This window comes from Notothenia rossii (genome assembly GCF_949606895.1).
Source record: "Notothenia rossii genome assembly, chromosome: 5".
NCBI classification, from domain to species: domain Eukaryota; kingdom Metazoa; phylum Chordata; class Actinopteri; order Perciformes; family Nototheniidae; genus Notothenia; species Notothenia rossii.
This window is the reverse complement of record NC_136903.1, coordinates 28,883,945-28,901,815: the sequence shown is the minus strand read 5'-3', so window position 1 is coordinate 28,901,815 and position 17,871 is coordinate 28,883,945. Positions and strand designations below refer to the sequence as shown.

At 41.8% G+C, this 17,871-nt stretch overlaps 1 protein-coding gene and 1 long non-coding RNA gene across 5 annotated transcripts in view; both read left to right on the top strand.

The window, feature by feature from the left end:
* Window positions 1-11,262, top strand: part of siah1 (siah E3 ubiquitin protein ligase 1) — a 33,781-nt gene extending 22,519 nt beyond the window's left edge. For 2 of the 4 annotated variants that reach the window (XM_079681787.1, XM_079681785.1), the window contains exons 3-6: window positions 5,439-5,516; window positions 5,609-5,790; window positions 7,963-8,259; window positions 9,202-11,262. In XM_079681787.1, coding sequence (XP_079537913.1) covers window positions 5,439-5,516; window positions 5,609-5,790; window positions 7,963-8,259; window positions 9,202-9,573 — 929 coding nt within the window. In that variant the 3' untranslated portion in view covers window positions 9,574-11,262. The remainder of the gene's footprint in view (window positions 1-5,438; window positions 5,517-5,608; window positions 5,791-7,962; window positions 8,260-9,201) is intronic. The other 2 variants (XM_079681788.1, XM_079681786.1) reach the window with 1 other exon arrangement.
* LOC307038538 overlaps window positions 1-17,871 on the top strand; it is a 295,724-nt gene that overhangs the window by 164,480 nt on the left and 113,373 nt on the right. The gene's annotated exons all lie outside the window — the stretch shown is intronic.

Below are 17,871 nucleotides of genomic sequence, written 5' to 3'. Positions count from 1 at the left end.
AGATGTATCCATAGATCTCCTGATGTTGCTCTCAAAGTGCACCAGATTGATGCTTTTAACTTCAACATTAAAATACAAAATCTTCCCGGGGGAGCACACCCCGCGGAGGTTAGGTCCCCCACCACTTAAATCATGTCCACATGGATAGGAAACTAAATACATTTGCACACATCTTGTGTCCATATCTTTCTGTTTTGGTGGTCAAAAAAAATTCCTACCGATAGCCGACCCTAGGTATCCGATCCTTAGCGGTTAGCCTTGTCTTGCAAGCAGGGCTGCTATGGTTGAGTTGTGCAGCTACAACCACATGCACAAAAAGGTTAAATCCATAATTTATCGCCAGCTGCACAACCAAATCCCCAGTTAATTTGTCCGGAATGCCAACATGTTGCGTGCAAGGCTGTGAAGACATGCAACCACTCTCCTAGTCATTTCTAAGTCTCTAACGCACTACCTGTAAACAATTTAAAGAGAAGGGGTTTAGCCCCAGTGTTAGCAAAAAGCTCAAACTTAATTAAGGTGGATCAGCTATTCTCATTTAAGTGACAAGACTCATCGAGTTTCACAGTTGTTTAATAAAAAAGATCAGATTTTTTGTTAAGTTAAATATGAAGTCCACTTGTTGTAAACTTTTACATGAATACCATGCCTCACCCCTTGAGACCAGGAACTGGACTGTATGTCCACATACCAATACATACATGTCTCATAAGCCACCCATCTACAGCAAATGACTCTTTGCCACCATTTTGGATGATCGCATTGTCTCAAGTGAGTGACCGCCTATACCAAAGCTCAGTTTAATTTATTATTATCTGGCATGCTAGCCGACTGACCATAGCCTTGGTCTGGCTGAATGTCCTGAGCTAATTTGGTCCCACTGCTCTTAATGCTGCTGCTAGCATGCTAGCCCGCTAAGAAGTGCTATTTATAGCCGATAAGGCATTATCTCCACCACAGCAGATGTGTTTACAAGCCGGCAGACACAGTTGCATCCAGCTAACACTGTCTCTCATTAGGTCCAGTTTTAACCTCTGCAGTTTGCATGTGTGCGTGCGCAGAAGCTTTACCCCGACAGATGCACTGACAGAGGTGGTCTGCCAACTACCAAGCCGGACGTAAAAGGGAAGCATATTCAGGTCATGAACACGTCATTTAAAAGCAGCAAATTTCCTTTCACATTAACTGTTTTTGGGCCGACCTGAAACCCTGTGGGAGAATATTTTGTATATTATTTAGAATATGCAGTCAATCAGTATTCTCAGTCCTAAACATAGCTTAAAGGACACCTATCATGCTATATTTAAATGATATATTGTAGGGCCATACCTATATAAGGTATATTTATATGTTTCTGTTTTCAAAATACCAAACAGATCATGCATTTTAGCCATGCCTCATTTCGCTCTATTTGCTGTTCTCCAGCCCTGTTTTTGCAGGGGCTGATTCTGTGAGCTGCAGCTGACCACCCCCCCCTGCAGGAGAGGGGAGGGGGAGAAAAATAGATCTCCGTCCTCCGTGTTTTATTATATTATTGTATAGAGTCGTTATTCATTTGTTTTAAAGCTCAATAAATAACAAAGCACTTTTCTAATTTTGTCCCGAAGATTTAAACTTTAACGGACATCTTGACCGGCGAAAGAAAACCTGAAAACTGAAACTCTGCCGCACGGTCCCCTCGTCCCTTGGAAGAGGCGGAGAGGTGGGTGTTTGTCATCTGCCGATGGAGAGAATTACAGTGCTTGCCTCGACGGGGAGGGATTGCATTGAATTACAGCAGCGGGAGCAAACGCTTGCCTCGGGGAGGGAGAAAAAGAGCCACATCGGAGAATAAACAGAAGGGCAACCATGGCAACCATGCGAGGGAAGTCTTCTTCGCTGCTTTTGTGGCAGACTACAGCGCCACTTACAGGCCTGGCATATGTACTACAGCGTCTCCAGCGCTTTCGATTGGCAATGGCCGGCCGTGGCCCAACCCCACATTCCCCTGATAGGTGGAGAGTTGGCCCATTAGCCGTAGCGCCACCGTCCTGACGTCAGGACAGTGTTCAAATCTGGATCAGTTTTGATCAGATCCGTTGCAGCCCCTTTTTTAGAGATTTTGGTATGGAGGAAAAGAGAGGGTTGTGTTTTCTGACACTTGATGAGTTCCCTGGAACACCGGGGACACATATTCATGTATACAAGACGTACAAAAGTGCATTTTGCATGATAGGTCCCCTTTAACTCAGTGATGTGATAAGCTACTTTCGTACACTAAAAACAAATATTGCTTGCACCAGTGCGGAAAATGGCAGAATATAAATATTTTACATTAAAGGCACTTCTGCGGATTATTCTTGGAATAATCATTTGGCCACAATGTAACACGCTGAGCACACAGAGTTTAGGAAGTAACACCTCCACATCATTTTGAGCCTTGACTGTGGTTACGTAGCATAAAGAAGTGACCCATATAAGGAAGAGCTGTAGGATGATTTAAGAGCTTCGCATAGATTTACTAAAATGGTCGGATGTTTATAATCATCATCAAATTGTCAAAAAGAGGTAAAAGGAAAAAAGTAGGACTAAAGTGCTGCCTAAACAACATAATCCCTAACACTCATGCAAAAATAACTTTCAATGTTCCTTATATCAGCAACATCTTTTATTAACACTGTTAATATGTTAAATGGGCTGCTAAGTTAGCCAAATAGTCCAGCCATCATTAAAGCTTTGGCAGCATTGGGCTGGTGGGTGTACATTCCCCAGTACTGTCTGTGTACATATTGCTGCGTTGTCTCACCCTCTGATTGTCTTTTGTCTTCGCCTCCCAAACATACTATCCTCTCCCCTCTGTGTTCTGGATCTCCCTGTGCTGCATCTGTCTTTGGGTAAGGCTAAAAAAAGGATGAGCTAGGCCAGATAGCGGAGTATTTGGGGACACAGGCGTGCACAGTCATACCACCTACACCCTTTACTGCCAAGAGAAGAAATGTCATGTGACACCCCTTCAATCATCCTGCCCTTTCCTCCCTTTTTATCTCCTCACTGCCACTCTTTGCCTATTCATTCCTTTTCCTCACATCCTCCATTATCCTCTTAACTAATTTTGACATGTTCCTAAGTTTTCGTTCTTACTGTCTACATCTTCGCCACCTACCCTGTATTAGTTTACACTACGCGGTCTCATTCCCACTCTCCTGCTGCCCCCTCTTTCTTAGCACACAGCTATTATCCTGCCCATCATTTTGACTCCGCTCCTATCTACCCCTCTCCTTTTCTCTACTCCACAGGCCATCCCATACTTAACCACAAACCTGTTACCAGGGCAACTGCTCAGCACGATAGGAAACAGCAGCAAGCACACCACATCTGAGCTCACTTTAGTGTCTGGTGGTTCTTTTTTTCTTCTTTTTCTTAGCAGTAAAGATGGTTTTAACCCCTAAAGCAGGGGTGGGGAACCTCCGGCCTCCGGGCCGTATACCGAGACCATTTGGTACGGCCCTCGAGGTAATTTATAAACGCACGCAAAAAATAAATTAATTAAAGAAATCTAGACCGCAAAATAATTAAACAAGCGAGTGCCTGTTTTTCCTGGCCAAGGTCAGGGTCCTTGAACACAACACGAGCCTAACGTGTCATCACGTGGTGTCTCGTCTGACGTAGTGAGTGTAGTGCTGACAGAGAGCACCGGAACGCGGCTCCGGCACTTTAGATAAGGAGCCGTAAACATGCCGCAGTCTTTAGTTGTAAGCCCAGTGGCGATCTGTTCATCTGTCATACTGATCATACAGTCAATAACTTTGTTGTTATTAGCATCTGGTTAGCTAGCTATGCTAACGAATATAAGAAGGTTTTTCTCAAACCAGTGAGGTAAAGGCACATCTTGATCATTATAGTTATACAAAAACAAGAGAATAAAGTAAACGGGTATAAAATACTATGACAGTAAAAAAAAAAAGCTGTTATTAATAAACAAGAAATACAGTTTTAAAAGGGGAATGATTTGTAAAATGTCCATAAAGAAAATCTGTTTACAGTTCTGTTTCATATGGATGTTGAGAGATGTATCCATAGAGCTTCTAGATGTGCAGCTCCTCTGTCTTGGAATAGTCTGCAAATTAAATGGAAACTGAACAATCTGGTGCCACTAAATGTTTTTAAAGCTCGGTTGGATGCTACTCAATCGGAAGCTATTGGTACCTGTTTATGTGGATAATTATGTAAATGATGCTGTATGATGTCCTTTTGTTGTTCTATTTATGTTTTTATGTTTCATGTGGAACTGCTTGAGCAGGTCTCCCTTGAAAAAGAGATCAATGATCTCAATGGGATTCATCTGTATAAATAAAGGTTTGAAATGAAATGAATGTTGCTCTCAAAGTGCACCAGATTGATGCTTTTATCTTCAATATTTAAAAAAAAATCCCCCCCCCCCCCCACACTTAAATCATGTTCACGTTTGGATAGGAAACTAAATACATTTGCACACATCTTGTGTCCATATCTTTCTGTTGTGGTGGTCATGTCATAACCGTGCACGTGCATGCATGTGTGAGTCATGGTAAGATATCTGGTGATTTTAGTTTTGTTAAGCAGAGGTCAATAATTTGTACGGCCCCCAGAGGATGTTGAAAAAATTGATATGGCCCTTGAGAGGAAAAATATTCCCCACTCCTGCCCTCAAGAGTCCAGATGCTCCAAAAGCCTTCAGTTACCTGTGTCTAAACCTGCACAGGAAGCATTCACATTGGTTTGAAGAACTGCAGCATTGTGGGAGCCAGCCATTCAGCCATCCTTATAAACGCAAAAGTCTGTCAATGACTGACTGTGAGAGAGTGAGGAAATCCCACTGCTGGTTACGTCTTTGCATACGGGGGGAAATACAGTTTTACATTGCAAGGGTCCCTTTACAGAAGCAATGGGATGTTTCGCTTTGATTTGTTATTAACACCACTTTTAGTAGTAGTCACTTGTTACCAACCGATGTTTATCACACATAGAAACTTCGGACATTCAGGAGTGGAACATTAATTGAAATATTTTATGTTGTTGAATAAAACGTGATTTATTTAAGATATCTTATCAAAAACATGTTGAAGCTAAGAGGATATGGTCGAATGCTAACTCATTTCAGGATTTTAAGACTCATTCAGTCACCGCTCTTTTGGTGGCCACATTGAAACTGTACACTTTCACCTGAAATGATGAGGATGATAACTTTTTGAAGTCTTAGATTTGAAACGGTCTTGCTTACAGAGTTCTACAAAAAAGTAATAACTGCAATATCTTGGGTGAGAGTTCTATATTACAGTATTATTTATCAATGAAAAACAACAAAAAACAGTATAAAGAAATTGTATTTATACTTCCATCTCAAGATAAAAGCAATGTTGAAGTTCACCATGTGGTCCTCCCGCCTCCCATCCTTCTCTTTAACACTCTCTCCTTTTTAGCCGATTCCATCAGTTTTGATGTAGATGTGTCAGAGGTAAACAGCAAGGGACTTAGAGGTCAGAACTCACAGATGTGCAGTAAGTAACGACACAGAGTTTTGTACCTCTGATATAGTGCTTCATAATCTGCTCAAACCCTTATCAGACCCTCTCTTCTCTCCCTGCTTCAGAAATGAGTCGCCAGACTGCCACCGCGCTGCCCACTGGAACCTCCAAGTGCCCCCCCTCCCAGCGCGTCCCCACCCTGTCAGGCACCACGGCCTCCAACAGCGACCTGGCCAGCCTGTTCGAGTGCCCCGTCTGCTTCGACTATGTGCTCCCCCCCATCCTGCAGTGCCAGTCCGGACACCTGGTATGTACTGCTACTTATACAATGAAAGTAAAGCTGTATTTTCTCAACACTTTTCATACACAGGATGCAGCTTAAAGCGCTTAGCAAACAACAAAAGGACATTCAATTCAAGTCAAATGTCAAACCTCTTAGCACACATGCAGCATGTTTACGTGATACATACAAGTGCAATACTAAATCCAATAGTCCTCGGTAAAAAAGAAATGTTTTAAGATAGAAGATAAAAGAAATAAGATACAAATAATAAATAAATATACACAAATTAATTCAAAAATAAAAATCAGTAGAAGAAGGTAATGCTAATTAAAAGCTTTGTACTCAAGTATGTTTTCAGCTTTTGTTTAAGAATGTCCACCGAGTTTGCGTTTCAGTTTTCTGGGTAGTGTGTTCTACAGTTTGGATCGCAGTGGATAAACTTTACCAATTGTATTTTTGAAGGAACTCAGACATGGACAAAAGACGATAGCCAATCAATGAGCTGCTTGTTCTATGCACCACATTTTAGAACCCATGGGTGTGTGGGTTTAGTAGAACTACTGCATAAAGTTAAATGTGTTAACGAAACAAAATGTCCCCATGGATTGAGTAGTTGTATTGCTTTTTGCTGTCAAACAAGTGAGGCTTTATTTGTGCTCATTTAATGGCCATAATCAAATTAAAGGTCACCATGGTTTTTTAGGACTACATTTGTTGACTGCATTTAAAGTAATTGAGAACTTGCTACTGCTTTTACTACGGCTACCTGTGTGTTTGTGCTATGCCCAATCATTGCGACAATTAACATATTAAATGAATATGCTTGAACTTCAGCTACTAAAAGTCTTGCATCTTGTGATGTCATCAAAAATAAATGAGAATCCCACAAAATATTTGTTACCAATATTACAAATAAAATGAACATGTCTATAAAATGTGTCCCAATGTATCTTCTATGCAGCAGCCTCATGCTTTATAGTTGATGGCATCACATATTGAATCACTTTTGAACACGAGTAGAGGAAGTAGTTCCAAATCTCAAAATAAAATAAAATAGTCATCTTTAAAGATGCTTCAAATCTGGCTGCGAATATTAAACGGTCCCATGTCATGGCCATTTCCATTGATCATAATTCCATTGTTGAGGTCTACTAGAATAGATTTATATTGTGCAATTTTCCAAAATCACTTTGGTTTCTCATACAGCATCTCTGTAAACTGTGTATTCACTGAATTTCACTCTCTGCCTTTAACGGCTCGTTGTAGCTCCAATAGCTCCAGCCCCCACCCTCCCTGTGAGCACAGTGTGCTCTGATTGGTCGGTACGTTGAGAATCGCGCTGAGCTCCGTGGAGGTGTTGTTTCCTTGTTTAGCGATACACAGCGAAACACAGCCAAACTCACCCTGAGCGCACACAAAGTCACAGCCGAAGTAAAAACAATAAGTGTGGCTTGATATTGAGTAAGAAAAAGGTTGATAAGCACTGTCAGAATGGGTCTGCAGAGAGAATTTCGCCGCGATCCCAACTGTCTGTTATCAGCCTGCAGCCAGGGAGGAGAAATCAGCAGAGCTGCCTGCACTGAGTGTGTGTGTGAGGAAGTCCGTGGATTGGTCAATTTGGACCAATCAGCGGGGGCTTAACGTAACGGCTCCGCGGACGTGACGTAACGTAACGACTCCACCGATTGGTCCATTTCGATCCGGGTACGGTTGACATCATGCGTACCCGGAAGAATCAAATGGACAGTGACGTATCTCCAACGAGGCGTTTTGGGGAGGTATTTTCTGTGTTAGAGATTTACTCCCTATAGGGTGTACTTTGAGGGTTTTGACTCTGCAGACCGTTTACATGCATAAAAACCTTCATAACACACAGGGGGACGGGTAATAACCAGAAAAGCATGACATGGGACCTTTAACAGTTCATCATGGCTGCCAAATGTGTGGATTGATTCAGCAGACTGTATTTCCCAGACTCTTCACCTTCAGTGTCATTTAAAAGAACGTGTTCTATGACACAGACTCAAAGGTCAGTACTTCAAAAGGTATAGCAAATTAAGAATTGTATATTTAGCCAGCCCGAGTCCATCAAAAATGAGCGAGACTATGCAAACAAATCTTGGCTGCTTGACATTTGACAATCCACTCCTAACTTGTGGCTGAAGAAACTCACTTGATTTACATTTTGCTTCCCAGGTATGCTCGAACTGCCGGCCCAAGCTCACCTGCTGCCCCACCTGCCGGGGGCCCCTGGGCTCCATCAGGAACCTGGCCATGGAGAAGGTGGCCAACTCGGTCCTCTTCCCCTGCAAGTACGCCTCGTCGGGCTGCGAGGTCACCCTGCCCCACACGGACAAGACGGAGCACGAAGAGCTCTGCGAGTTCCGGCCGTACTCCTGCCCCTGCCCTGGGGCCTCCTGCAAGTGGCAGGGCTCCCTGGACGCCGTCATGCCCCACCTGATGCACCAGCACAAGTCCATCACCACGCTGCAGGTCAGACTTCTCATTCAGCTTCTTTTACTCACTGAGAGTCATGAAGGGGCACGGTGACATTTGTCAAAGCAAAGATGACACCTTTAACAAATGAGTCAAAGGGGATATTTGCTTCACAACACAATGAAAGAGTGACTTGTTCGAGGTTACTCCTTAGTAAATGTCAATCACCAGTACAGGTATCCTATCATTTCTAGTTAGCTTTTATCACTAGCCAAACTCCGGCTCTACGAAAATCTTCTAATATTGTTTGCAATTTCTTAGTTGTAAGAGCTCAGTCTGCTCCTTTATTTCAATCTGGCACTAACTCCCAAAAATGAGGAAGCATCAGTGTGAATTTAATTTCAAATCAAAAGGACACTCGTAATTGATATCAAAGTCAGTTTATTTGACAGTCTTCTCTCGGTCTGGAGAGAAAATGACCCTGCTGATGATGTCATCCCTCTGTCATCCCTCCTTTGGTAGCTACTAATGTATTCCTCCAAGCTAGAGCATTGTTAGAAATGTAGGCTCTCACTCGGAGTGACTCCCCCCTGCTGCTTTGATGTTGTCCTCTTTTTTTATTTCTCAATGTGTTTCAAACACATTTCAAATACGTCATTACACCAAACCAGTTGGCCTTTTCAATCACACTAACCCCTATGACATCACTAAATCTACCAGCACACTGGAATAATACATGGAGAGTGTGATAAAGAACTACTTTAATGTCTGCTCTTATTTAATATTGTTCCAGTGAATTCGGGAAAATAATCAGTCTAATGTAAAAAATAAGCATTGTTGGTTTCCATGTGAAAGTAGATGAGGATGATACACTTTTTCATACAGCACTTTTCCTAACAATGGTCTACAGAGTTATTCTCAAACAGCTCTGAGGTTTAGAGACAGTATTGTAGCGTTGGGACACGATGACTGAACCCTGTTTTTGCGTGTGTCCTTCAGGGGGAGGACATAGTGTTCCTGGCCACGGACATCAACCTGCCGGGCGCCGTGGACTGGGTGATGATGCAGTCCTGCTTCGGCTTCCACTTCATGCTGGTGCTGGAGAAGCAGGAGAAGTACGACGGCCACCAGCAGTTCTTCGCCATCGTGCAGCTCATCGGGACCCGCAAGCAGGCGGAGAACTTCGCCTACCGGCTGGAGCTCAACGGGCACCGGCGCCGCCTCACCTGGGAGGCCACGCCGCGCTCCATCCACGAGGGCATCGCCACGGCCATCATGAACAGCGACTGCCTGGTGTTCGACACGTCCATCGCACAGCTGTTCGCAGAGAACGGCAACCTGGGGATCAACGTCACCATCTCCATGTGCTAAGAAAAACTTTGAAGAAAAAAAGAGGGTCAAAAAGTTACAGATTGTCCGGGGGGCATTTTTTTAAGGGGGGGTCAAATTCGTTGTGACTTCACAGCGTCTCCTCCCACCCCCTTTCTCTGTCTCACCCCTTGAGACGTGGAACTGGACTGTCTGATCGGGCAGCCAAGGGGTGGGGATGGATGGATGGAGGAATGGAGGAATGCATCAACACGAGGAAAAAAAACTGTGTAGTGATGGACTTCTAAACATATATATGTGAGACGCATGCACGCACATGCAGGTCCCGCCCTCTCTCGGTCACCACACACAAACTGACGAGCTGTTTGTCAAACACCGCGTTAGTCGCTGTCTACTTCCCCTCCGTTATCCTCTGACGTTTTACACACTACAGCCCCGCCCTTCTCTCAGAGACGCTCCGGAACGTGCCGTGGCGGATTCACACTGAGGAAGGCTCAAGCTATATCACAACACGGACTCCCGGTCAGTACGGTCTAACACCCCCCCCCCCCGCTGTTTGTATTCAAACTCCCTCTTGGATTAAACGCTCCACACCCGTGTTTTCATCTATTAGCGCCCGGGATATCGCAGATTTGGGATGTTTATCTCCACCTGTGATTGGACGGCTGTAGCACCCATGGCTACCCAGTTATGTGCCGGACTGCAGACGCTCCACAGATCATCCGTCACCCGCTCCACCCGAGGCTGAAGATTGTGACGCTCTTTAAATAGTAGATCGCCGTCGTTGCTAGTTATTCCTCCCGCTCTCACATGGTATGGATTTAGGAAAGCCCCGCAGCTACACCGGCCCTGGATTATAAAAGAGAATAATACTTCCATGGGAGCGGACGGGTAAAAGAGGAAAACACACCCTGCATTACAGGCTGCTGTGGATGAGTTGATCGCGTGTTGGAGCATTTTGACCGAGGATTGGAGGGGTCCTTTTTTTTTTTTTTCAGAACAAGGAAAGAAAAACATTTCAGTTGAGTCAGTTTTCTTTTGGGGTTTATTTTTGGAGTCTGTTGTTTCTTTTTAATTATTTTAGTTGTCTTTTTTTTGTAAGAGAGGAGAGAAGAACTCCTGATATGTATGTATGTGTGTGTGTGTGTGTGTGTGTGTGTGTGTGTGTGTGTGTGTGTGTGTGTGTGTTTGTGTGTGTTGTGTGTGTGTGCGAGATGGATATGTGGCAAAACGCCTGCTCTCTCTCTCCCTTCTCGCTCTTTCATTTCTCCTCTGCCTCAACCACTGATGACTGAACACCCAACCAGGAACGAGGGACAGTTTCTATCGTTACAATGTTGCTATTGTTATTATTAAATGGGGATTATCATAATTATCATTTTTTGTAACGACTTTTAAAAAGAAAAATTTAAAAGCAGTTGTAAAACTTGTGGATAAACTTCAGTGTTTGTAGTTAAAAAGCAAGTTGTGTTGTTCTTCTGACGGTTTGTGCCCCCCCACCACACCCCCGCAACCGAGTTGGATTGTTTTTTCCTCATCTATTTGTCTCTCCGTCCTCTTGTTTGTGTGGTAAGTCTTTTCTTTTTTTTCTTGTTATGTCTGAGGGAGGGAAGTCAAGCCAATCATCTCCCTTTCTCCTCATGTGGAGTCTCAGTAATGTCGCTGCTCCCCATCAACTCCCTGACTTTTTTCTGTTTTAATTTGTCATTAAATAAATCTATCTTTTTCATACCTGGTGCCTTTATTTATTTTCTTTTTATCGCAAGCCTCAGTTCATATGTATGGCTGCATATGTTGTTGTCGTATAGCGGTTCACATTCTACGGCTGGTTAAGGTAACAAGAAAAAAAATCTAGTTTAAAAAAATAAATACAATTCTATGCAAGAAATGCCAGTTCTGAAAAGTTAAGGCCATGCAGAAGTTCTTTTAAAATGTGTGTTGCTGCTATGACACCTACATGTCCCTACTGTAGACTACTTGTTGTAAGAGGATTGTATAGAAGTCTGAAAGGTTGAGATAATGCACAATACAATAATACACTTCAGGGAGATTGCACATTTCAGCGAGTGGGACCTACATGACAGGATTAATCCAAATTGCAATGGTTTTTTTTCTTTCCCAAGGGGGGGGTGGGGTGTGTGTGTGTGTGTGTGTGTGTGTGTGTCATATTTCAAGGCTGTTCCTTTTGAACCACACACTTTTTTACCTAGGTCAAATTAACACCTCCACACTGTTTGATTTTGAATTGATTACAGCTGAAACAATTAATTCCATTGATAGGAAAAAAAAACTTAATTTTATAAGGAGAAATAAAAAAAAAGGACTCTTAATTCAAGCCTATTTTTCTTTGTGATTGACAACTAAATTGAAGCTAAACCTTTTTTTGATTTATAAAAGTTCCTGACAGATTAATATACACTGAACAAAAATATAAATGCAACACTTTTGTTTTTGCTCCCATTTTTCATGAGATGAACTCAAAGATCTAAAACATTTTCTACATACACAAAATAACCATTTCTCTCAATTATTGTTCACAAATCTGAAAGAATCTGTGATAGTGAGCACTTCTCCTTTGCCGAGATAATCCTTCCCACCTCACAGGTGTGGCATATCAAGATGCTGATTAGACAGCATGATTATTGCACAGGTGTGCCTTAGGCTGGCCACAATAAAAGGCCAGTCTGAAACGTGCAGTTTTGCTTTATTGGGGGGGTCCGAAAACCCTAGGGTTAAACCCTAACCCTAACATGTCACCCATTGAGCATGTTTGGGATGCTCTGGATCGGCTTATACAACAGCGTGTTCCAGTTCCTGCCAATATCCAGCAACTTCGCACAGCCTCAGGGTCTGGGGGGATCCGAAAACCAGTCAGTATCTGGTGTGACCACCATTTGCCTCACGCATTGCAACACATCTCCTTCGCATAGAGTTGATCAGGTTGTTGATTGTGGCCTGTGGAATGTTGGTCCACTCCTCTTCAATGGCTGTGCGAAGTTGCTGGATATTGGCAGGAACTGAAACACGCTGTTGTATACGCCGATCCAGAGCATCCCAAACATGCTCAATGGGTAACATGTTAGGGTTAGGGTTGGGGTTTAACCCTAGGGTTTTCGGACTCCCCCAGACCCCCCCAATAAAGCAAAACTGCACGTTTCAGAGTGGCCTTTTATTGTGGCCAGCCTAAGGCACACCTGTGCAATAATCATGCTGTCTAATCAGCATCTTGATATGCCACACCTGTGAGGTGGGATGGATTATCTCGTCAAAGGAGAAGTGCTCACTATCACAGATTTTTTTCAGATTTGTGAACAATATTTGAGAGAAATGGTTATTTTGTGTGTGTAGAAAATGTTTTAGATCTTTGAGTTCATCTCATGAAAAATGGGAGCAAAAACAAAAGTGTTGCATTTATATTTTTGTTCAGTGTATATTATTTAAAAGTGAATGTAGTATCAGCCCCAGAAGTGGAAGGTCAGAAATACACCGTCTTGGAATACAGTGAACGTTTATCCATCAAAGCATTTTACATAAAATTATTAGGAAAATGTTGAGCCATATTTCTGTTAAAAGTGAAACAGTGATCTCTGTCCCACATTCTGGTACTGACTGTACCAAAATTATTCGAGAAGGATCGGAGATAAAAAATGCAATTTATCTTTGATGAATAATATTTGGATAATGTACCAGGCGTATATTAAAGGGAGATATATATAATTAATACATCAAAAATATTTTACAAGCCTATAGAGTCTCTTGGCAAAAACTTTTTTACATATTCAATAAAATGTAGGGATGTAACGATACCAAAAACTCACGGTACGATAATATCGCGATAACAAGTCCAAGGTACGGTATTTATCGCGATATTGAATAATAAAGGTAAAAAAATCATAAATTTATTTTTCAATAAAACATTTTTTTACTCGGAAAATGTTTTTTTATTACATAATAAATCTGATTTTTACAGCATTTTTGTAGGATAGCAGTATTTTAAAGTGTCAAAAACAAAGTGACAGTAACAGACTGGAACAAGAAAACCAGTGTTTTTGTACCTACCAGTAGGCCTACTACCAAACAAAGTAAGCATTTTCTTTGTGCCACTGCATCTCACAAATAAACAAGGACATTTAATAATCAGACCCTGCAATAAAAATAAATCAAGTTTCACTTTAGTTTTTCAAGTAACTCAACTCAAACTCACTAGTCACTCACTCAGCATCATCAGACAGGTTTTTCGGAATATGAGAATATCCACATTTCCAGGTATTTATAAACTGGGATGTTTGGGCATTTACAATATCCCCTGCTCTGGAAAAAACTATCTCGCTTGGTACTGATGTTGCTGGGACACCAGTGGTCGCGTTAACCGAATATTTTATTTAACAATGACGGAAAAATCTGAAAGCAGTCTGTCATTTTGACAGATTAGAACAAACTCGGAACAGCGCCAACGTTTCCCCGCAGCCAGGCTCTGGTGTTATGCCGTGTTATGCATGCCCTCCAAAAGGAAATTATATAGTTTCCAAACCGTACTTTGCCGTACAGATCAATACATGTCTGGGAGGTTTTGCTTTACGCTGTGCGCGTCCCGCGAGGTGCATGCACACACGGCATAACACCGCCCCCCCCCCCCCCCCCCCCAGTTGACAGTTCACGAGCATGCTCTATCGTGAACTGTTCAGACCCGACGGGTAATAAGGGATTATGACGGATATTTTACGATCCTGTCTGTCAAAATGACGGACAGCGAAAAAGTCTAACGCCAGGCTTATTGACATGGCGAGATATAAATATATGGTTGGTACATGTCTCTAGGTGTGTAAATGTGGCCCTGTAAATACGATGTCCTTTTGTGTTATAGTGTTTTATTTTCATGTTGTAACCTACTTGCTGCCATGTTGGACAGGTCTCTATTGAAAAAGAGATCGATGATCTCAATGGGACCACCTGGTTAAATAAATGTTTAAAAAAAAAAAAAAAAAAATTTAATTAATTTTTTTTTTAAATCGCGGTAGATTTTGTCAGTCTCACGACGGTATTGGGAAGTTTATTTACCGCGATACCGCGATATTCGGTATATCGTTACATCCATAATAAAATGTCATAAAAGTTTGAATATCATTTATTTCACACTTTGCTAACAAGTGCAACTAATCACAGTAGGGAATCACATGTTATCCTCTGACCGCTATAACTGAGACATAAAGCTTCACTTAAATAAATCCCTTCTGCATAAAATAAAATCGGCGGTGAGTAAAATATATTATCTGTTTAAAAATGTGGGTTTACTCATCTTAACCCTTTGATACACAACATGGGTCAAAAGTGACCCGAGTGAGTTTTGATTGTAAATATCTTTGCAACAAATTACTTTAATAATTCAGAATTCCAGGTATTCCTCAATTAACTTGTTTTTGATCATCACAAATTCTTACTTTCCTTTTTCCTTTCTTACTTTTTGAATACAAATCTTTTTTGTATTACTGCCCTTCAAAGGGACAACATGGGTAAAAAATGACCCGTATTGACCTACAATGTTATTTGATGCATGGGTGAGTGTTTCTTAGCTATATTTTTGGAAATTAATTCATTTAACCATTTAATATTCCAAGTATTCCTTAAATATCTCTTTTTTGATCACAACACATTCTTTTCATTCTACCTTTCTTAATGTAGGAAATAAAATAGTTTTTGTATTTCTACAATCAGGTTTACATACATGGGTGAAAAATGACCAATGTATGTAAGTGTGATAAAAAGGAAAAAAAGACATACTATAATTATTTAGTTATAAATGATTATTTTACAGTGATTTGGACCTAGCATGTAGTCACTAAGGAATTTGATAGGAAGCTTTTATTTGTAAACGATTGCCGTTAGGAACATGTTTACCGTTGACCACGTTTCATATGCCAAACTTGTCACAACTCAACAGGCTGCTTTTGCACTTCTTATTCATGTACGTCTTATTTTACACTTCTTCTACCTAAGAATATATTTAATAACTTGTGAAAGATAACAGTACATCGTATTTGAACATTACCTGACCTTGTCATCCATTACTTGTGAGGAAGAGACTTCATGTCTATGTCAAATTACACGGAAGGAACTGGCCAAATCCTGCTAGTGTACAATATTATTATATATCGCAACATCACAATGGACAACTTCTTCACCAGTATCCCTCTGGCTGAAAAGCTCATTGAGAAGAACCTGACCATTGTGGGGACTCTTCGTCAGAAGAAGCCGGACATACCGCCTGTCATGAAGCTATCAAAATTGAGGGAAAAGCATAGCTCAGAAATCTGGATTAATTGGCAACATGACCATGGTGAGCTATGTGCTGAAAAAGGGGAAAGCTGTTGTCCTCCTGAGCACCATGCACGATGACAGAGCAGTGGATGACAACAGTGTAAAGAAGAAACCAGAAGTGATTCAGTAATATAACATAACAAAATCAGGAGTGGACACAATGGATCAGATGGTTCCCTGAACGGTTGGTGCTGGAGTTCACATGCAAGCGGAGAACATGGAGGAGGCCCATGGTGCTCTGGCACAATGTGCTTGATGTTGCCACCCTCAATGCCCACTCCATCTTTACTGCACAACACCCTGATTACATGTGTGACCAATGCACGGCGGCGTTTCATCAAGGAGCTGGGCAAAGAGCTTGTCATGCCACATACACTATATGCAGTGCTTGAATTGGGCCGGTACTCACCGGTACGCAGTACCGGCACTTCTGATTTTTAGCCATGTGGTACCGGCACTTCTTAAAGTAAAATGCCGGTACTCAGCCGCCGGCAATATACGTATATATTGTAAACGCAACGCAGCGCAAATGTGGGTCTGACTCTGCTTCACAGAGGGTGACTGGCTGTCTACATGACGTGGCCTGTGAAAGCAATTCTAGAACCCTGAAGGCAAGAGAGACTGAAAAGAGTCAAGGGAAGCTTATAAAAGTTAACAGCATTTAATTACACAAAATATGCGGTGGTGTACAAAATGAAATGTGCGAGTGGAGGCGCTCTCCACATCCGACCGGTCAGTTCAGGTCAGGGGGTCGAAGAGATCAATTCTTGGCTTGCTCTTCCTGTTGTCATCTGAGGTCTTCTCCTATTGGCCGGCGTTGTCGGGGGGCGGGTCCAATGCAATTCCTGCCTTTTTCTGTAGCTAAATTGCATCATTCTGGCATCTGTCGTTATTTAAACATTCCCTGCTACACATTATTCAGCGTCAATAAATGAGTGCTAATCCCAGTGTGCTCAGTGTACAACATCACATGTCATTTCACCTTGGTTCAAGGTTTGAAATCGTATGATTCCGCCAGATGCTAAATGCTAACCGGAAGTGACGAATTTTCAGAATAAAAGTGTTAAGCTAATAGTGAGAACTTCCGGTTTTTCAGAATAAAATTGATTTAAATCAAATAGTGTATTTAATTCAAATTACGCCATATCAACATTGATTTTAATTTCTAACACCTGCCGACATTGCCACTTTCATACAGATCATACTAATGCCCTCGATTGGTCTCTGTGTGTCATTCAAGCTCGGGAGGGTGTGTGTTGGTGTATGTGTGGCGCGAGCGAGCGAGAAAGCGCGCGCACCGGTTACGTGTATTGTTGTTAGCATCTGGTGCTAGCTAGCTGCGCTAACGGATATAAGGAGCTGTTTCAACAACAAGGTGGAGGGAGAGTCCTTTGCTGTCAGACTGAGAGGCTGATAACTACAGCTCTGGTGAGGTAAATTACTCTCTGAGTCTTTAGATAGTTAATTTAGTTTAAGTTATCTAAGTGGGTCTCAAACGGTTCGGTCACCATTTATGTAAACACATATTTCCATTTGAGGGGGTAGTGATTAGTAAAATATGCATGAATAATACAAACAAAATGTTAACTAGGTGAAAAAAGGTAAGATAAACTTGTTGAGAGCTAAAACTAGTCTTTGCTGTTGCGTCAAAGAGGAGCACGGGGGAGAGGAGGGAGACAGGAGAGGCCGATTCAGGAGCCCAGACACACTCACAACTATGAACCAAAAACAAATAAATAAACAAGTTTCAATGTTTTTTCATATTGGATATTGTATGTTATTGGTTATGGCCATGTACTTATGATTTTATGATTATTTAAATGTATACATTTTTGTTTCATATGGGTGTAGTCTCTTTATTTCCCCCTCAAAATGCACCAGATTGATGCATTTAAGTCCAACATTTTAAAAAAAATCTTACCGGGGGAGCATGCCCCCGGACCCCCATATAGGATTTGAGGCCCGGCCCCACTGTTCCCAAATAGATTTGCATTTTATTTTAAATAGTAACCCATGTCCATATGT